Source organism: Blennius ocellaris (assembly GCF_963422515.1).
Source record: "Blennius ocellaris genome assembly, chromosome: 23".
NCBI lineage: Eukaryota > Metazoa > Chordata > Actinopteri > Blenniiformes > Blenniidae > Blennius > Blennius ocellaris.
The window spans coordinates 11833121-11855475 of record NC_137672.1 but is presented as its reverse complement, the minus strand read 5'-3'; the positions used below and the strand labels follow the sequence as shown (position 1 = coordinate 11855475).

Below are 22355 nucleotides of genomic sequence, written 5' to 3'. Positions count from 1 at the left end.
TCAATCAGCACACACTCTCGAACACACACACACACAGTCTTCATTAACGGGCAACACCAGCACCCGTCGAGACCTCACTAACAGCCGTCACATGGCAAGATAAGAGGAACACATACTCCACCTCCTCACAGCATTCGCTTCAAAGCCGTAGCACTTCAGACGACACTGCCAAGCAGAACATGACTGTGTGAGCTTCCTCTGCCACTCTTTGAAAGTTCCTCGAGCTCCCCTTCCATCTCCCCTCACTTCGCTCACTGTCATTCCATCTCCCCCACTGACTCCCCCTTCATACCCCCCCATCTCACTTTCATGCTCCCCCTAGCCTCTCAATATAGAAGGAAATGCAGAGTCCCTTATCTGATAAATCCATCAAACATACGGCTGTCCTAGGTGGACTGGGGGAAAGGAAATTATATGTCAATCAAAATGTATATCTGTTAATGCTGGCTGTCTCACCTTCTCACGCACCAACACTTTAAGTTGAAGCAAGGGCGATTTAATGTCACCATGTAGCCTTGCTCATTTCTGCAGCAAGAATACAGATGCAAGTTGTATATTGCACAAATGTGACATTTATACTGTATATATGTCATTACAAAATAGCAGATTATTGTACTTTTGTTACTCTACTAAATACTAGCATACTAGCATCTACCATGACCTGCACGGTTGGGTTTCTTTTGGAGAGTGTAATATTTTTCATGCATGGTCGGAGCTATATTGAGCTCTGTTTTGTATCTAGATCGTAACTGTAAATCGATTTATTCCAGACTGACTCCGTGCCGCATGAACAGATAAACTGTGTAACAGGTATGGCCAGCTGCTCACAATCAGACACAGTGAACCAAAACAATCAATGCCGTGCCACACAAACAGCAAGACAATGATAACTACATGACACATGAAATTGCCTATCGCAGGGGAAACATGCAAACTTCATTTATGAGGTTTGGAATAAATAACAAAATGTGATCTGAGTGTTCGGCCGGAGTACAGACCGCTTCTTCATATCAGTGTCAGTCAGTTAAATTGATAATTAAGGTTCTTCATTGTGTATGCGGGTGGGAGCGGAGGAGGGTAATTAAAAAGTGATTGGTTTGTGTATTTTGTGTGTTGTTCAAACTGAAACGTAAAATACTCAATAAAAAAAAATTCCAAGGTGTAATAGTAGACATAGCAGGCTTAGACAGGCTTACCAGACAACTGTCACACTGTTTAATATTTCTCAACATGTCTGTGCACTTGCACAAAAAGCCCAGATGGAGTATTGTAGAGCGGAGACAGTTTTGCCGTACCCAGCCTAATTGACCTTTCGTGATGAATTCTGCTGTGGCAGACTTAATTGGCACCTATTTTGGTGCATTTTCCTTTCTCATGCTGGTGTTGAACTGACACACACATGCTGACACTGTCTGACTTTTAATGATTTAATACAGTCACGGTCTGGGCAAGTCCTACTGGCATCAAGTGAAGCAACTTGATTTCAGCCACCAGAACGATAAAAACAATCCAATTACAGTTTTTGCTACATCCATTAATTTAATCACTTAAGAACTGTGTTTCTCGGGAGGTTTTACTTGGCAAAGTTTTGCAAACAAAAAAAGAACTGGTGAGATATTGTAGAATCAACCTACATATATTGTGTGGTCCATGACCAAAGTGGTGTAAATGTGAATGTGGCTGTACATGGAAATACATTACATATAACACGGTACATGTCAAAGAGGCAGTTTTTCTTTGGTGATATGTCATTAAAAAAAAAATCTGGTGGAATGGCACTCATTAAGCTTGTTTCCCCTTGATCTCTCCAGGTGTGGCTTCATACATGTGCATGGGTCCAGAAGGATACTGGGACTCCCAGGGACCTGACTTCAGCAACTGTACCTCCCCTTGGGTCAACCTCATCAGTCAAAAGGTAAAATTATGTCTCTTAAAATGCCGGCTAGAACTTAAAATGCAATCAGGAAGAGATTGAACACATAACATGAGCATAGATGCAGCAATGACACATTGTGGTTGGATTGTCAATATTTTTTCTCAGTAAGGACAGTTGAGAATCTCTCATGGCAGCCACCTCTGTTGGTGTGAGTGTGTGTGTGGGGATGGGTGATTGTGAACTGTATAAAGCGCTTTGGGGCTTCTCAAGCAGTGGAAAAGTGCTATATATGTCAAATCTATTTACCATTATTTTCACGCCTGTTCTAGAAGGGTTAAACTGCGCGCGCGTGCGCGTGCGTGCGTGTGTGTGTATGTATATATACACACAGGACAGCACAGAGGCCCTCATCCTGGCTCTGAGCACCAGAGCGATAAAAGCCCAGATCTACCACACCAGACAAGACCCAAGGTGTAGACTGTGCGAAGAGGCACCTGAGACAATCCAGCACATGACTGCAGGGTGCAAGATGCTGGCTGGGAAAGCATACATGGAACGCCATAACCAAGTGGCTGGCATAGTGTACCGAAACATCTGTGCGGAGTATGGGCTGGAAACCCCAAGGTCACAGTGGGAGACACTCCCAAAGGTGGTGGAGAATGACCGAACGAAGATCCTGTGGGACTTCCAGATACAGACAGACAGGATTGTAATGGCGAACCAACCAGACATTGTGGTGGTTGATACAGGGCAGCGGAAAGCCGTCGTGGTGGATGTAGCAATACCAAGTGATGGTAACATCAGAAATAAGGAACATGAGAAACTAGAGAAATACCAAGGGCTCAGAGAGGAGCTGGAGAGGGCTTGGAAGGTGAAGGTGACAGTACTGCCCTCGGGGCAGTAGCCCCCAAACTGGAGGAGTGGCTACAGCAGATCCCTGGAACAACCTCGGACATCTCAGTCCAGAAAAGTGCAGTACTTGGAACAGCAAAGATACTGCGCAGGACCCTCACGCTCCCAGGCCTCTGGTAGAGGACCCGAGCTTGGAATAGAAAAACAGGTGACCGCCCGCGGAGGGCGAGAGGGGAATTTTTTTTAAATATATATATATATATATCATCATAATGCTGGTCTGAAATAAAGAAAAAAAAAGAAATGTGATGGTTTCCAGCTAAAAACCCAGTCTATAAAACTGTCAGAGATTCAAAACACAGCAGAACTTCTTCAGTTTCACACATCAGTTATGATAAACATTGAAAAAATGGCTCCTGTAACATGGGTCATGTCATGTATTTGGTCTTTTTACAACTCTTTGTTCTGTGTTGCATTCACTCTCCCATCATACACAAATCAATCCATAATCTGGATGTCCACCAAGTTCAGCACAGTGGGACTCTGGATATGCTGGTGAAATTAAATCCAGGGCTAAAAACATGCTATTGTTATGAATGAAGTATTCAAAACCAAAGATTGTGTGACTAGATGAGATTCTCAATAAAACACTGGAAACGCCAGTTGTGATTGAAGTCAGGTGTGATGAAAAAACAAATTAGATGTCAAGTGCTGTTTGTTTCTGATCAAGAATGAGAACTAATTTTTCTTTAAATGTGTAATCGAACGACAACCAAACAGAAAATAAAAACTTGAGTTGAGCAATAGCCTGCAGACTTTAAATGTTACTTTGATTTTGTCCAAGAGCTGTTTAAAAAAATACAAAATAAAATTGGCCTCTTGCCCCAATTAAGTAACATTTGTCACTGCACACATTGCAAATCAAAGGTTTATATGTCACTTGTACTTAAAGGAATTTAGTTTTAATGTCTTTTCTTTGTTTTTTTGGGTTTCTTCTTAATCGGTCGATTAATGTCATTGATTACCTCGAAGCTCTTTTCAATAGAAAGGTTATGCTTGTGCATGTAGGTGTGATAAGTGTATTTGTTTTAATTGGTACAGGATGGAAACCAATACAACAGTGAGTAGCATTAAATCCAGACCGCTCCAAGGTGTGCTGCAACACAATGATGCTATTTGCAACCCGTATTTTTCAAGCACAAGCGATTTGCATTGCCTTCGTTGTTGGTGAGCTATTATGCAAAGGCTTATACAAAGCTTCACATGTTTGAATCTGTAATAGAATCGAATTAAAAGAGGAGAAGGTTGCTGCAAGTGAGGCTCAGGGTTCCAGGTTATGAATCGCAGGCAATGTTGGAAATGCCCTCCCTTAAACTCATAGGACCCTGAGGCGTGCATGTTATAACACTTATTGTCTACTCAATAGCACAAAGCTCAGCCCATTAAACAAACGGCAGTTTGCAAATATGGATGGCGAATGGCTGTTGAGGAACAAAATAGAAGGCAGAGAAATTATCAGGTGCATTTCTGTGTTGTGCAGAACCATTTGAACAATGCAATAAAGCTCTACTCCACGCTGCCATTTCCAGAAATTAACTACAGCAAAGTTCGCACTTGAACTTGCAATCGGTTTGCTTTCACTACATCGCACATACTTGAAGCAGAAATAGCAGCGTGTAAAAATCTATAGAAGGAAATGATAAGCTTTTTTTTTTACAGAAAAATGTTAATCTTTTTTCTTCTTTTTTTTTCTTTGAGTAAATCACACTTGAGCTGTTTGCTTGTCACTGTGGAGACAGGAACACTCTAATGAAGATCAACCTGTCAGAGATTTGGAAAACCCATCTGGCAATTCGTTATTTTATATCTGGAGCTATTGTCCTATGTGTGGCACTGCTCATTACCAGATGGTAGACAAAATGAGAAAGGAAGATGTAGAGAATACGGGGGGGGGGGGGGGGGGGTAAAACAGAGAAACGACACCAGACGAGCAGAAAAAGGAGAAAAGAAGAAAAGAAAGCAGAGCTATTTACACTGCATCCCCAGTTCCCCTCATTAAGAGAAGTGAACAGGGAGGGTAAAGAGGAAAACATCTTCCAAAGACACATTTCTCTGCACACACCTCTGTGAAGACCAATTTAAGTGGCTTAATTGGCTTCATAATAAACTCGCAGGCGATGATAGCAGGTGATGCCAGAGTAAATTAGGCTGTTCCTGTTTTAGCTGATGTCACTGCTGTTTTAAAACTCTCTGTACTGTACGGCATCTGAAGGTACGCAACCTTACAGAAGCAGTGTTCGGCATTATTGTGAATTTGACTGTTCTCTTCTTTGCCGGACAAACCAATAGTTTTCCTACTTTTATCATCAACGTTTTAGGCCAATAAATTAAGCATTCCAATCAAATTGCTTACAAGCAGCTAAAAGCATTTCTCATCATTTAACAAAGTCTCCGATTTCCTGAAAACATCTATTGTGTTTTTTCTTTAATCAAATAATGGTGTATGACTGAATTTAGATATTTATTTTGGGTTGTTTAGAGAAAGAGAAAGTGAAGGCTTCAAACTAAAAGGAGCTTGAAATGGTTGATTAATTTTATAATCATGGCAATTAGATCATTTTATGTTCCTATAATCGGATAAATATTGAGATTTATCTTAGCTGACGTGACATGAGTAGTTCTTGCATAATTCATTTTGGATGCAAGCAAAGGTTTGGGAGTGGCTGCAAATATTAGACCTTGAGCTTACTGTTGGAAAATAATGTGCATGAATAAAGAAACGGTGATAGCACAATTCATTGACGTATAGAACATCCAATAGAAATTAAATGTTTAAAACAAAACCAAAATAATTCTAGTTATTATTTGTTACTTTCTATTATATCATGTATGCACAATGTGTTTCAAATTCTACATGAAAACAGACAGAAACTATGCATTTTTCAAATATTTCTTTAATATTTATGATGAACACCACTTCCTAAAGTCCAAGCATTGGGTTTCAAGAGGTGAAAAAATTGAATAAAATGCAACGCTCAACAGATCTGTCAGAGCTACTTGCAGTTGCTAAGCAATCACTGGACAATAGCACTTGTGGCGAGGGATTTGGAGAATGTCAACATAGGTTTTGTTCGGACGAATGGCATTTAGGTGTGCAAATGAAATCAAAAGAATTCTTATATTCTGCCCTCCAAATGGCAAAGGGAAATAATTATTATTTCCCTTGGTGAATCCTGAGACGGAAATATCAAACACGCTTTCACAAAAATGTATATTTGCATCTCTACTCTGTGTAACACATCCATAGTGCTTTTGCCAAGCTGCACTACTCCCCATTAGTTTCTTAAAGGTGTAAGTCTAGCTGGGGAAACGTTCTCAATAGGTTCATAATTACGTGAAGAAACAATATTGGTCCCAGAGTACAGTCAGCCAAAAACCACATCACCACATTAATTGTGTGTGATATTGCTGCGGTTGGGAAAATGTGTAGGTTAAACTGCATTTATTTCGGGGTGCAACATATTTGTATATTGCCATTTATCATGTTTTCCAGTGTGTAGGCTGTAAATAATAGGCTGTAAGAAGAGCGTGGCTCGGTGCAAAAAGAAACTAGGGACGTGGGCTTGTTTTGATTTGTGTTTAGTTATAAGGGAAAACATGTCGTACCAGGAGCCAGCTGCCTCATCTAAATGGGTTGCAATTTCAGGTTTTAAGTGGATTGGCTTTTCTCTTGTGTCTTTGTCCTTTCCCTCAGCTAAAAGCCGGGGAGACGGCGGCAGTCATTGCCCGGGAGCTGGCGGAGCAAACCAAGAGCAATCTCCAGGCGGGGGACATCACGTACACGGTGAAGGCCATGGTTCAGCTGGTGGATCTGCTCGACGTGCAGCTGAGGAATCTCACGCCAGGTGGAAAAGATAGTGCTGCACGGAGTCTCAACAAGGTATTGAAGGAAACACCGTGCCTGACATGCTGACACTGTTCTGTATGCACGACTCCTTTTGCTTTTAAAATGTTGTATTAAACAGGCTGCACAAACATGACCTGTAGGAATCTGTTCCACTTCTGACTCGCACTTTTCAATTCAACGTCCTGAAAGGAGTGGAGTTGGAAATTGTCTTGAACCACTTTGCCCAATAGAGCTACTTTCTTTATGCAAACATCCATTCATTGTGACTGAGAATGCTCTCTGAATCCTTCTCTGAGGCCGACCCACCACAAGACTTCAGTCCCAACCTGAACAGGAGGTATTGTTTTAGCGATGTGCTACTTGGCCCAGTGCTGTCAGATAAAGTGAAATCGATCATTTGCTGTGGTCTGGCACATACTAAAAACAGACCTTCAAGTTAAATGGATGGCTCAAGTACTCTCTCCGCTCTAATATCGCTCATTAAGCGCAATCAATTTTACGTTGCTGCAGTTTAAAAGATGTTATTCTTATGTCATGCTCGTCGAAAGCTTACGTTTGCACCACTTGATCTCTGCTAATGGGACAGTGTAAGATTCCAGAAAGCCGGATTTAAGAAGTAGGAGTACAGGGTTTTTCACATTTGCTGAACTTGAAGCTAATTCATTTATTACCCAATTCAGAGCAGGGCACGGCGAAAGACCACTCAGGCAAGACGAGCTGAAATAATACTTTCTGTCCGCTGAGCAGCCACCAGAAATGCAAACATCAGTGAAATTCAAAATGTCAGTCGTTAATTTGCTGGAGCGGCTTCAGTTGTCGACAAACACGAACACCTGTTCCCAGATAGCTTTTTTGGGGATTGTTTTTATTTCATTGCCGCAACAGACACAGATGTCCCCATTGAGATTTTAGTGCCAGTTTTCTCCAGTGGAGAGGGAAGGCAGTAAAGACGGCCGAAAGGCCTCAGAAGAGAATGCGATGAGTTAATTCACATCGAGGAGCAACTACACTTTATAATGCCTCTCCAAAAGAGGGTCTCCCATAAAACACAATATTCAAGGTAGCAACAACTGTTCCAGTGGTGATGGCTATTCTTGTCTCAGTTTGTCTTCTAAAGTTGAAAGGAAAAAAAGGCGAATAAAAAAGCTTTTTTACAATTAGAATAATTTATTCAAGAGGTCAGTGGCTTACTCGTTAAAACAGTCCGTCTGCTGATATACTGTATAGTCGTCTAGTAAAAAAAAAAAAAAAAATGTTCCATTATAGTTTTCTTTTGTTCAGCTTGGTCGCTGGTGAGAACAGTCCCCAAGGAAAGACCCAAATCCACAAAACTGTTGTTCTCTGCACTGGCAGTGGTTGGTGTTTACCTCACGAGTTCAATCATTTTGACACAATCTGCAAAGAGCTAAGCGAATTAAAGATTTATTTTTTGATAGCGAAGCACAGTGCACTCTGCCAGCAGACAATGAAAGGATTGAGTTGGCAAACGGTGAGATCAGTGTCGTTTTCATGATCAAAGGGGAGCTGGCTAACGGTACGGACGGGACTGTTTCCAGAAGAGTGGGCTGTGATGTAGAGCAAGAGGCACCTTTATGGGAAAATGCTACTCTTTGGAGCTAATCTGCATGGGATTTAGCATGGTACCAGAACCTAGCTGTTAAGCCACACAGTCGCTCTGTTGACTACACTGTCTGTATCAGACCTCAATTAAAATTACTCACTCCCCATGCAGTGTTAACAGCATCTCTTTGAGCCTGAGCTTGCCGTCACTTCTTTTTTTCAGGTGCACTAAATTGCTACGAGCATTATCTTTCCTTCAGTGGTGGCTGAGTTTTAAAGGATAACTAGCTCTCCTGGGCTCTCACATGAAGCTCCTCAGTGCAAAATAAAATGTAAAGAAAATGGCAGTATTGAAATCATATTTAAAGGTGTCTCTGGCTTTTTTTCCCAGTCGTCTGTCTCATTCCAGAGCTAATTGACATGAGCAAGGTAGTGTATAATTAATGTGTACTGCTTTCACCTAGTTAAAATAAAGGAGAAACATTTGTTTTTTTTTGTTTTTTCCTTCTTGCCTTGAGATTAGTATATACACCATAAAACCTTTTGGAGTGTCTAAGCCGCTGACCTTTTGCTAACTTCTGTCTAATTCTCTTTGGTTTGCAGCTGCAGAAGAGAGAGCGCTCCTGTCGATTTTATGTTCAGGTATTTGAAAAAAAAACAACAACAACAAAAAAAAACTCTTCATTGTGGTAACTTTGCTGTCATTTTCATCATTACCCCCCAGATTTGATGTTTGGCCTTTTGAAGTGGCAAGAATGGGCAAATAAAACCCCATTCATGGTCAATAAGGCTGGAGAGTCTGATGCTGAGTCAAAGGGTCAAATGTCATTGCCATCCCTTCAACCCGCCCCTCAAACTCACCATTTTATATTCATATAATCTTATCCCCTGCATGTTTTTTATTGTATGCATGAGACTGACAATCTGTGTGTTACTTCTGTTTGACGTGCCAGATATTCAATGTGGATTACTCAAGTGTCTAAGCTGTCCCAAAACTATCACATCAGTGCTGCTTTTTCAGTGGGAAAAAACACAGCATAAGTAGAAAGCATCAGTCAAAACTTTAACTCTCAGCCATGAAACACATGTCTATATTTTTTTAGCAAGTGCTTAAGAGGCAAAGAAGTGACCTCATTATACCAACAAGTCAACTTCTAACTACTAAGTCAGCCAAAGTCATGGCGTGTTATGCTTCCCCCGATGCATAATACATACTTGTCCCAAATTAAGTGTGGGGGGGTGCTCCTGCGCTTCTCTCAGCTATTTCTCGGGCTACTGAGTGATTTCCGTATCCCCAAAGTGACATTTTAGCTGTCATCAGAATAATTCCTACCTTCACAGGAGAACCATGGGAGAGGTTGACAGCCCCGTCTCCCATACAGATGGCTTACATTAAGCTGCACATTAGAGCCAGATGTTGGTTTATATGTGCACATCGTAGTGCTCATGCTAAGCAACATGTACATTGCCTTGATTCCTCTCAGGCATGTCAACGGGCAATTTATATTTACAGTCATGCAATTGTGCAAACGGTATCGGAGTGCTGTGCATGTTTGTATGTGGTTGAGCGTGTTCCTGTGGACAGATGGGATTGTTAGTGCAAGATGCTTGAAGGATACGTTTGGTGGTATTCGCTGTTTTCCTTATTGTCAACAGCTGCAATTGAAAGCTCAATGAAAGATGTGTTTGTGCGGTCACAGTTCAGACAGGCAAGGTGCAGAATTGTAAGTACTGGTTGAAATAATGGAAAACATCTTCAGGCTGAAAAACCTTTGTTGTGTTCGGGTTGTCTGTTTACATGACAATGGTTCTCAGGGCCGCTGAAAACATCACCAAAGGTGGAGCTTTTTAAAAAGCTCCGTCTTCATTCACACAGGGAAAACAAAACTTTTCTGAAATGCTGATGCTGCACATGCGCACTATGATTGTAGTAAATAGTGTGCTGTTCACTCATGATGTTCCTCAGACCATGCAGGCATCAGTGCATTATTCCACTGGAAGAGGCCATCAGAGAATACTGCCGCTACAACATGTCAAAGGACGATCGTCATGAATGAAACAACTAGCTTTTATATCTGTGCTATGTTAGAAGCAGCACATCACATCCCCTCGCTTGCTTTCCTCCCAGAGTGCGTCCCAGTGCTGTGTTGCCCTGGATAGGGGACGTATGTGCTTTTATTGCTGCTTGCTTTAGTTTTGACATGCACATGCCTATTGCTGGCCCTTTCAGCGGAGGATGGGGAATCATACGTTTTTGATGGCAACACAACTTCACATTATGCAAACTGTGATGGACACTGGTCTGACACCTTTCAAACACATTGTTGAACTCAAACCACATGGGCAATTCATTTCATATATGGAGCCTTAGGCAGTCATGACCCTGTTGCTGGTTCACCGGTTATCTTTAATACAGCCACAACTATTTCACAAACGTGACAGCCCATAAGACCTGCCCTTTTTGAGATGTAGTCATCAAGCCATCTTGATTTGGCCTCTGTCAAAGTCATTCAGATCCTGAAGCATACTCATTTTTCTTGCTTCCTACAAATGAACTCGAAGAACTGATTTTTCACTTGCTGCCTAATAGATCCCGCTCTTATAGCATTGTAATGCGATTATGTTGTTTACTTCACATGTCAGTGGGTTTAATGTTGTGTGGCCTATCTGGAAACATTCTCCTCAGATTTATCTTTATGCTGTCATGGGTGCATCTGGCCTCATGTTTTCACAATGTAGTGTACACTTTGAGGATCCACACTAAACTGCCATGCAAAGGCAGTACACAAAGCTCAGCTGTGCAGCTCATCCTCCGTTCCATCCCGTCGCAGGGTTGACAAATTCAAACAACAGTGAAGTGCTTTCACTTGACGAACCAGAATAATGGAGCAACATCTGTGGCCTTAGGTAAACACCGGCATCGACTGCACACGCCGGCAGCCTGTGAGGGACCGTCATTGATTAGGGAAATTGGGCAGTGTTTTCTCCAACAGGACCCTGGTGGCCAACATAAGTGGGATTAGCAGAGGAATACAAAGCAAATGAGAGATCCACCTGCCTCTGTTGCCCCCCCCCCCCCCCCCCCCCCCCCCCAACCGCCCCTGTCTGAGACCATGTACAGTTGCAGACACTGACAGTACTGTGGGAAAAGACAGTTTGCAGGAGTACAGGTGTTGTTGTGGTGAAGGCGTGTCCGATAACCTGAATGAGGTTGATTCCGGTGATTCCATGCTTGATTGAGGACTCCTATCTTGTATAAATGACTCTGAAATTCACCTCATAATGGGATATTCACCTTGTTATGACCACTCAGGGGTTTCAATACAAAAGCCTATTTGTAGTTTTTGTTACATATTCATAAACATTTAAGCCTGTAGCAATCCCCCTGCCTCAGTTGAATATGTGCTGATGAATAACCACAATTACTTTTATTTTAATTCTTATTAATTACTTCCAGGCATTTGACATTTTAAACGTGTGTAATCACATCTGTACTTACGGTATTTGTGATCTCTCTCTCACACACACACACACACACACACACACACACACACACACACACACACACACACACACACACACACACACACACACACACACACACACACACACACTTTCGTTCTTTTTTATGAACAGTCATATCTGCTACATGTCAAAGCCATTGTAATCCCACTGAAAAGGGTTTGGCCTTGATAAAGCTACAAAGCCTGTAATGATAACTCCCTATGTTCTGTGTTTCCCCTGCAGGAATGTTGCTCTGTTTTGCTGTTTGATTTTGAGCAAACATGATCAAATATGGCGCCCTGCCTCTCTCGCCTTTGGTCATATTAATGGCAGCTTGTTTATAGGCAGTGACATTATGGTTGTCCAATTATTGAGATTATGCCCATCCCTGTCATTCTAAGAGTCAAACACGCAAGTGCTTTTGTGTTGTTTTCATGTAAGGTGGAGATGAGAGACTTCTCTTGAATTGCGCTGTGACTGTTGCAGAAAAATATCACAAATGAAAAATCTTCAGTGGGAGCAGGCCATTGTGAATTTGTGAGATAGAGGGAGGATATGAAGCCCCGACCCTCATTAAAGTGACACCTTTGCATGAGAAGATGGCCGAGGGAGTGTCACAGTGCAGGATGACCTTAGAGCAGGCGAAACAGAGGGAGGCTCCTGTAACGAGATGATAAAAATTTCCCTGGTAGTCAATTTGTTGGAAGATGAAGATAACCACTTCCTCATAAACAGAGACCTCCTCATCTGCACCGCAGTTCAGAGTTCTGCTTGAATGATCCCAGTGAGCAGATAGTGCTGCAGTAGAAACGGTTCCGCCGATCAGGAAGGGGCTATAATTGTGAATGTCCAACAGTTTTCTCCTGATGTACTCTTTTATGGCCTCTGTATTCATACACACACAATAAACACATGGAAAGCTGGGCTTTATTTAGCACAAAGGCAGCTGAGGAAATAATGTATCTAACTCCTCGAATATCAAGTTCACCTAAGTCTTTTCAGCAACAAAATGTAACGTTCAATTATCTGATCCAATCGCAGTCGGAGTTTCCACTCATTAATAACAATCACTTCTTTATGCATTTTATCTGCATTGCATACATTTTTATCATGCCCACTTTCATTCTCTCTTTTACAGCTTATTTACGCAACAATGTTTTGAAGTGAAAGCACAGAAATGTCATTGTATTCTGGGTGCCCGTTTACATGACAATGGTGGTTGATGCCAAGTTTTGGAGGATGGTTCCCAATACTCTGACTCCGTTGCCCCGTAAGCAGGAAAACACGGAACTTTCTGGAAACAATCGGGTTTCATCGCTGTGGATGGCGAAAATGTCGCTACTGCGCATGCGTACCCGGGCCGTAGTAAATAGTTATTCTCACATGTAGATCGACAATAACAATGTTTGCCTCGAGAGTGTCATGATTCCCAGTCCAGATTCTTCTGGAACTTAGTATTTTTATAGTTGAGAGTCATAGCAATCTAACTTCGTCCTCTGTCCATACTAATGTTTGTTTACTCCCACTCTGTGAGGTTTTGAAGCAGTTTAGAACATAGACTTATTTTGCTTGATCAGGGGAAATTACCACCAGTACCTCCACTAGGAATTAAATTATGAAGGATAAGTGTTTGGTTAATTGTATAAATAAATAAATAAATAATACTAATAATAAAAATTGCATTCATTCTCTTTCTATACATTTTATGTAAATCATAATAAAGAACAACATTTTGATTAAGGTTATAATAAACTTTTATAACGTCATATTTTAGCGAAGAATGAACAATTGGTGTAATGACATTGATCTGACCTGAATCAATTAATCTACCTCCTTAATACACACAAGTGGGAGGAGCGGGCCACATATGTTTTGTCATGAAGATAAACATTTTTACTCAAAAACAGAAAATCTGACTGTACCACTCATATTGTGGACATATACAGACAATATAAAATGGGGATTTCAAGTAACAGCACATCTTGAACACAACTTTTGTTACTCAAAAACATGCCTGGATTTCTCTCCCATTGAGGTAACTAAAGGGTCACTGTCTGGGAAGTAATAGGATGAAACTCGACACACGAGGAAAGGAGAAGAGAAAGAAATGAAAGGTAATCCCTGAGAAACTCACCTACACAGAAGCAACCACCCACTTATGAGAGAGAAGGCTTCATGAAATATTAAAGCAGAAGGTTTTCAGAGATTCTTGGAGAAGACGGATGATTTGGCTAGCAGGTAGAACAAAACGGGCCAAAGAGAAGCACAATGATGCAACAGCTTCACAGGTGCCTGGAGACATGGAGACAGATAGAGGAGGACAGCAAGAACAAGATATCCCACCCTGGTTTTTTTTTTTTGTTTGTTTTTTTTGTGTGTTATTATTTGGAAATCAGCCTTCAACCTTGTGCGAAAACAAAAATGAAGAACCAACCGGTGAATGGGAAGGGAAGGAGAGCGGAAGAACAGAGGGGATGAGAGTCGGGTGCAGAGCGAGCCAGGCAGAAAGAGAAGCGAGGGAGATCAGACTCAGCCAGAATCAATTTCCCAGACCCGGAGTTCATTTCATCAATCAGCTCACAGATAGAGGCACACGCACTCGGGGTTGGGTTGGACTCGTGCCAAGCTCACGCTAATGTCCACCTCTCCCTTCCTTCCTTCTGCTTTACTCTGGTACAAATGGCCCATGCACTGCAGCTTTTCACAGCCAGTCATCATCTTTGTTGGATGTGGAACATTCCTGCAGTGTCTATCACCAACCATTAGTGGTTCCTCCTATAACATAATCTTTTTTTTTTCTTTTTCTTGGTAGATATATAGATACTCCCAGCTTGTTTTCTTTCACCATTAGAAAACAAGCCAGGCCCCCAAAAAAGTGGTCGGGCGTCTAGAGCAGCCCAGTTGAGTTGCTACATTTGACAGATGGAGTGGCAGAGTGCTAATAGCGGTAAAATAGCAGAGTGCCGTCACCACACATAGACAAACTATGATGACGTTTATGCCGTGCTATCCGGGTGCACCACCTACCCCTGTCACCTCTCCCATTCCTCCCACTGTGCCAGCCTAACACCAACCACATGAAATTTTCTCAATTGAATCCAGTGTGTTCAAAATGCAATCTCTCTCTCTCTCTCTCTATGCCTGGACATGAAAATTGGGATGAACCATTGCAATGTACATGTTTTACTAGACAAAAACATGTCATTTTATTTTCAAGTTTCTTAATCAAATCAAGTTTCCTCAATCTTAATTGTAAAAAAAACAACAACAAAAAAACTCAATTTGGCTCAATTGTCACATCTATAAGTTCATAGTGTAAATTTCAGTTACCATCTTTGCTTCAGTAAACTGTTTGGCATTTTAGTTGCATGGCAACTTCTTGATGATAGCAGGTCTTAAGAAATGCATAGGAACTGGAAAAAAAGCACCATGCATAGCAACTTGCAGTATATTTTAGAATTTATCTGTTTTAACACTTCCATAAAAAATATTTTTGCTTGTGTTTATTGCCACTCGAATAGAACTGAACATGCCCATTAACCTTCAAGGTCCAGCGAAATGGCTTATAGATTATTTTTATCCCTGGGGTTTATAATGTCTTTTTCCATTAAGTTTCGGGTTGGAGCCAGATAATAAGAAAGGGCAAAGGGTGTTAACTTGAGAGTTCAAACTTGGGCCAGATGAGGCCAGTAAACGTGTCATGTTCTCCACAGACAAATAAAAAAGTGACTGGAAATTGATGATGTGCACAGAGGTGTGGCTTTTTTTGAGGGTGCTGTGGTGCTACTTTATTCTGTGAAATAAATACATTACTGACTTATTCTGAAATTTTGCTTGTACTTTCTTTAAAGAGAATATTATTTATAGATGGCCTTGGATGGGAGGCATGTCAGTAAAAGCATGCTGATGCTCGTTTGGAAAATGTGGCATGGTGTTAAAGCCTATCAACACCAAAGTTTGGACGATTCAGATAAATGGATAAAATCTTCTTTTTATTAAGAGCAACATTGAAGATAGATTTTCTCATAGTAATCATGAATAACCTAATTCATTTAAATATATATTGGTTAACCATAAAGTCTCACTTCCTTTAGTGTAATTTATGTTTGCCATATATCTATACAATAAACATTCAATTTATTTTATAGAGTGCTACTTTTTATACGATCATAAGCTGACATTTAACGTCCCAATGAAAGCCAACAACCCCTCATGAATAGTCACAGTGGACTGTGGAGACGTTGAACCAGTCTCAAAGGTGACAGACCATCTGCCTCTGCTTAGATAGGTTTGGAGAATAAACAACAGGGTGGTCAGTGTACCACAGGTTAATTGAACCAGGAACCACCGATCTGGTTCTGTTTAGCTTCCCAGCCAGGCACACCTCCAGACAAGTACGGCAAGAAAACCTTCAGAAATCAGTGGACTGCAGTTTGCAGAACAGGAAAGTCGTGACATCCAAGTCCTTGTTGACAGCTGCACTGCTGCTTTGAACATAAATAGGTGAACAAATCACTCAGAGGTGCAAAAGAAAGAGATTATTCAGTCAGTGACCTTTAGGAAAACATCATTTCATTCATTTAAAATGTTGATAGCAGACGGCAAACTGTTTTCCTCAACAAAGGCTGGATGTAGAGCGCAATGATGGAGGAATTGTCCAGATGCGCAGGGATCATGTTTTGCGCTGGAATTTCTTTGATCATAGCTCATTGACGACACAACATAAAAGAAGCTCCTTCAAGCTGATTATAAACACTAAGAAGAGGCATGTTTGCATTACACTGCATGTGTAGATTGGAAATGTATGCTCAAGTGCACTCATTGTCTCGTCAAGAAAAGCATCCCGTCAATCATCTGCCTTCCGACACGGGGACAATACTCTACGGTCTTTATGTCGTAATTTCATTCTCTGCTTTAAATGAATGGAAATCGGCATGCTGTATGCATATTAATAACCATAATGACTCATTTGTGTTGCAATGACTTGGTGATCTCTCTGCATCCAAATGATGGTGCGTTAGTCAATGTCAGTTTTATTGCTTTCTTTCAATTGGTCGAATACGTGCTCTGTAGGACCAGCTTGAAAACTGATACATTGTGTTTTGAAGGTCCTTGTATTGTTTTCTATCGCATATATATATATCAAAACAGCCTATTCTGCAAGTCCATCAATCCCTCCCCCCTGAAGAACCATTATTCCACTGTTTTAAGTGCAAAAAGAAAGATCGTGCAGTGGTGAACAAAAGGGTGAAGAGAAAAAAAAAAATGCCAGTGCCTAAAGAAAAAAAAAGCTCCTTAATTGAGAGTGAATCAGCCTCTGCCTCGAGCTGAATGTCAAAAGGTGTGATTGGAGATTGGGTGCAGATAATGAATAATTACATCAAAGTTAGTGGGACACTTGTCTGCACGTGTGACTTTATGTGCATGTGTGGCTGCTTTTTAACTGCATGCAGCCTGTGCAATGTACCTGCGACTCTGTGTACATTGTTGTGTACTGGGAGGTGCAGAGGTGTGTGCTCACTCTTGCGTCAGACTCTCGCACCGCGCATGTGTGTGTGCGCGTGTGCGTGCGTGTGTGCGTGCGTGTGCATGACAGCGTGGGTGGCTTAATGTGTGCAGGGTATGTTTTGAATAGGGAAGAGCCAGCTGGTGCAGGATGAAATTCCCTGCCAGGTCAGCAATCAGTCCTGCATCTACCACGTACAGTTCAAGATTGTGAAGTAATTGGAGGGGGTCTGGGGCACGTTATGACGATAAAGCCTTTTTTTTTTTCATCCCCCTTTGTTTTGGTTTTTTTATAGGAATTAATATGACACAGGCAAGCACATGATCTCCCTTATCGCCTTTAGCTTTATCCGCACGCAGAGTCATACTAAGGCTCTTATTCACTTTCATATTAATCCCCTTGATCAAAAATGGAATTGAGAAAAATGTTATACGGACTCGGGGTTCACCTGCGACGTGACACCCTCTATTGTTTGACCCTTTGCTTCAATCTTAAGGATGTCACAAGTGTACAGACATCCAGAGTATTTCAGATCGTAGATTGGTTTTCATTCCTGATGGTGCAGAAATGCAATTAATAGTGTAGGAAATATAAAAGAAATCAATAAGCATACGGGCACCCACCACCTCTGTAATACCTGAGAAATAGCTTCTTTTTGGAGAGGGGTGGTCAGGTTCACTTTGCTCTTTGGTGCATTGGTACCAGGAATGAATCGCTTTACTTGACCAATTAGTATTCCCTTCATAAATCTTGCCATTGGCATTTTTAAATCTTTAATGGCTCTTAATTTTTCATCTTGTCTCAAGGATGTTCTCTTTTTCCTGTTGCTTACTCACTTTGGCATTGTTGTGTGGAGATTAAAGAAGGTGTAATGGTTGTTCGATGCCATTAATATGCAGGAGAGATCTGAGCTGAATGGTTTCGGATAGTTGCTACATTTGGGAGAATGTTTCACTGCTGTACTATTTTTTTTCTCTCTCCGGTGTATGTGTATTGGGATTGTCTGCATGGAAGAACATTCATCACACCAATTAAAGACTCTCGCCTCAAGTCATGTAAGAACTGGCCTGTGTGTCTTGTAAGCTTCAGTCCTGATTCATTTACTTGATTAAGTCTTCTTGTAGATAAAAGGGACAAAAACAAAATCGAGCAAACAACATGGTTATTGTCATTAGACATTCAGGTGTTGGTGACATTCGTTAACGATCCATGTCCAAAAGAGCCACTTGGAAAGGAACTGGAAAAAAAAGAAAAATTGCTCAGTGGAAAGATGATTATGAAACCTTCGGAAAAGAAAAGAAAAAAAAAAGGAACAATTCATGCATCTTCCATGCACGCTCCCACAGGATTGTGATTTGTTTTTCAGTGCTAAACTTCCTTTGATCTCCCTTCACTCATGCCATTTACCAAATCACACTGTCAAACAACAGCGGTCCCAAGGCCAGCTTCGCCTCCTTTCGCTAAATCGATGATGTTTGGATTCCCCAGGCCATGGTGGAGACGGTCAACAATTTGTTGCAGCCACAGGCCCAGGGAGCTTGGAGGGAGCTGAGCACGGGCGAGCAGCTGAGGGCGGCCACCATGCTGCTGGACACGGTAGAGCAGGGGGCCTTCGTCCTGGCCGACAACCTACTGAAGACTGACATCGTGCAGGAGAACACAGAGAACATCCGTAAGTACATGTCAAGGTAGTTTAGTTGTGCGTTTTGAAGGCTGTCTTGTGGTTTTCTCCGGGTCCTCCGGGTTCCTCCTACAGCTGAGGAACATGACTTAAGTTAACTGGTTACTGTAAATTGCCTCTAAGTTTACAATGTACGCCTCTCCAGAAAGCTGGAGTACCAGGAGAAAAGCCACACTGGCAAAGTGACAGCATGCAAACTTCACACCGAAAGAACAATGTTGCGGTGAGACAACAGCACGTACCAATACACCACAGTGCTGCTGTTAAAAAAAATACATGTTCTTACTTTGACTTTTGGCTATGCCTCATCCACTGATAAGAAAGGGGAGGTATTTCTGACCTCTGCTACAATCATTTACCAGAGGATTATCAAGGTGGCATCTCCCTGGGAAGCAATGACTCGGTCCATCTTTATATGCAATGCATGGCATTTTCAATACAAAGCATTGCTCAAGAAGTTTAATCACCTCCAAAGAGTGTTTTTATTTCATTGTAGATAAAATAAGCTTTGCATATAGATTCACTTGAAGTAACAATAACCAAAACGCAGTTTGGGGCAGAAGAGGATGATTTGATATCTGAATTTCTCCTCTGGAGAGAAAGCATTGCAAATACTATGCCAGCAAGCAAATTACATTTAATTTGGTTGTCTTTGTTTTTGATGAGTAAACCAGCTTGGGCAGAATTATCTCCTCAAGCTGCTCAGAGACAGATTATTAGCTCATGTGGAAGATGCAATGATGCCAATTATGATATTTAGACCTTTTTTTTTTTTTTTAAAGCTAAAATTAAGGAGCTCAATCATTCCTGCGATCTTCTTTTTGTTGTTGTTGTTTTTCCGTGTTTTCACTCAAGCGTCTCAAATCTCACTGATGTTGCCTGTTGCACTGGGGTTACAAAGTTCACCATGCAGCTATTGATCAGTGTAGTCTCATATTGACAGCAAAGCTCTTGAGGTGGTGGATCAAGTGTGAAGGTCACTGGAGTGATGCTTTTCTTCGCTTGTAGGAAGTTAGACAGAGCTGCTTATGGCTGATGGCAGTCAGCTGTGAATTGACAATTATCTCAAATGATTGTGTTTATATTCGTGTCAATTATTAGCCGGAATTAACCACTAGTGGTGCAGATCAGGGATCAGCGGCTCATTATTCAGTGCATAAATACCGAGCCAGAGCACAGATAATGGAACTTCTGTCATTACAGTTTTCCCTGGTGGTGTTTGTCTTTCAAAATGAATGCATCAGTTGTTTAAATTCAGAATTTACGGAGAGCCATTTACACAACACAAAGTAAAACTCAATTGAATCATGGTTTTTTTGGGTTTGTTTTTTTGCAGCTTAGGCTAAGGGGAAATGCAAATAAATAATGTCATTATGTATCGCCTTTTTATCTGAACATGTGGGAGTTTTTTTCCGAGTTCCTGCTGCCATGGCAACCTAAAAATATAGGTCTACTGACTTAAAAGGAAGCAAGCGTAAGGAGAATTAATAAAATGGGTTTTATTGTATCTGGCACACAATCCATCTGGGTATTAGGAGATTCTGGACTCGTTTGGAGAGGCAAATGAGACGATGCCTGTGTGACTGGAGTGAGATTTTATAGCACGTAGTGGTAGTCTGGTTAATTATGTGCGGGTGACATGTTTACTAGGCCTTATCTCTCTGTTTGCTTGGCTTATTTTTTCAGCCAGTTGGCTCCTGCAATCCTTCATCCAATGCAAGGGTAGTTAAATGAAGACAAGGAGACCCTTTCAAACATTAGTAATCACTGCAGCAGCAAATTATTGATCCCTCACTTCGGCTTACATGTAACACACAAGGGTTTCTCTTTTTTGTTTTTTTGGGGGGTTTTTTCCCGTGCAAATGTACTCTATCTCAGACACACAGCGTCTGGTGGCATGTTGTGATTATTGGTCAGGGCGACCTGGTTGTCTTGCTTCAAAATGAATGTCGACCCACAGGAAAGATCTGTTCCAAATTTAGTCTGGAGCTGGTAATGAGATCTGCTTTCCTCGCTTTCAAAGAAGGATATTTCCTCAGCCCATTGTGTCTGTGTTTGTGTTTGCGCGTCACACTGCATGTGCTCATCGAGTTCTTTGTCTGCACAAGAGCTCACTTCGCTCTCTACATGATAATCTTACGAACAGATTTCTGCCGATTAGCGTGTTATTCAAACCGGCTTTGAATTTATAGCCTTCGGGTCCAGCAACTCCTATGGCATCAAAGAAATTCCCCAAAGCTTGTTGTAAGCTCTTTTACACACTGGTGGGGGAAAAAAGCAGGAGAGGGAGAAGAAAAATGCAACCTTTATTCAAAAGGCAGGCTTGGAATCCAGGGAAGGGTGAGCTATCTGGGGTATTGTTTTAGCTAAGTTGAATTGGAATATAACCCTCCCCATACACACTCCACCCCACCTCCCCCTTGGCCTTTACAAGAGCCCAGGAGAGTTTTAAGACAAAAGATTTTTTTTTTTTTAAGCGAAACTATGGGAAGCTTTAGTTTGAAAGGGAGGATTAAATATGCCCTCTTTGTAGCTTTTCATTGGCACTAACCTTTATCAAAGTCAGAAGTGTCACAGTCCACTGAAATCAGACCATCAGCTGAATGCGTTATCAGGCTTAATTGAGTTTCAGGTTTTTTTTTCTTTTTTTTTTTTTTTCTTTCTTTACACTTGATCGAGTTGTTGCAAGTTCAGAATGTGCCCCACTGACTGGCAGCAAACTCGGGAGTACAAGTGAAAGTATTTGCTGTCAACAGTCAAAGCCTCAATGCTCATCAAGCCAGACAATCACCCACAGATTAAAGCGACTTTCCTACATCGATGATGTTGTTTGGTATCAAACTTGGACATTGGATTGTCCAGGACAAAAAAAGATTAAATAAAAAAATTGCCCACAGACCACAGAGATGTTTAGGTTGAAACATCAGCCATTTGGCTCTGTTCTTTAAAGGATCCCTTAATTAACAGAGGAAAAAAGGATTGTGATGTCTGAGCTAATCCAACATGAACAAATATGGAAAATAATAAATATGAACATGGAAATTACACGTTGCAGGGACAGAGCTACAGAAGGGCACGCATCACACTGTAATTAATCAATTGTCCTGTAAGTCAATCATTGTGTAAAATGGCCACCCATCATTGTATAATAAAGAGGAAACAAAACTCTGAAATGAAGTGTAGTACTAGACATGTCGGGGTTTTTTTTGTTTTTACTGTGAAACAAATAAAACCTTAATTACTAACTATGTGATAGCTCTCATTTCAGAAATAAGCTTTACACCAAAGGTGTCAAACACATTTTAGCTCAGAGGCCACATAAAATCCTATTACATCTTGAGTATTGTTAAAAAAGAAACCATGTCTAAAAAGTCAATGGCTTCTTTGAAATCTTTACAATTTTCTTGGTCATTTTCTGATCCAGATTGGAGCCTCTAGTGGGCCGGTTGTCGCCAACAAGCCTTATGTT

At 41.2% G+C, this 22355-nt stretch overlaps 1 protein-coding gene across 1 annotated transcript in view; it reads left to right on the top strand.

The window, feature by feature from the left end:
* Positions 1–22355, top strand: part of LOC308147107 (adhesion G protein-coupled receptor L3) — a gene marked incomplete at its 3' end in the record, with an annotated part of 169030 nt that overhangs the window by 99402 nt on the left and 47273 nt on the right. The window contains exons 7-10 of the mRNA XM_080519188.1: positions 1812–1915; positions 6483–6668; positions 8799–8837; positions 18694–18877. Of these exons, the coding sequence (XP_080375314.1) occupies positions 1812–1915; positions 6483–6668; positions 8799–8837; positions 18694–18877 (513 nt within the window). The remainder of the gene's footprint in view (positions 1–1811; positions 1916–6482; positions 6669–8798; positions 8838–18693; positions 18878–22355) is intronic.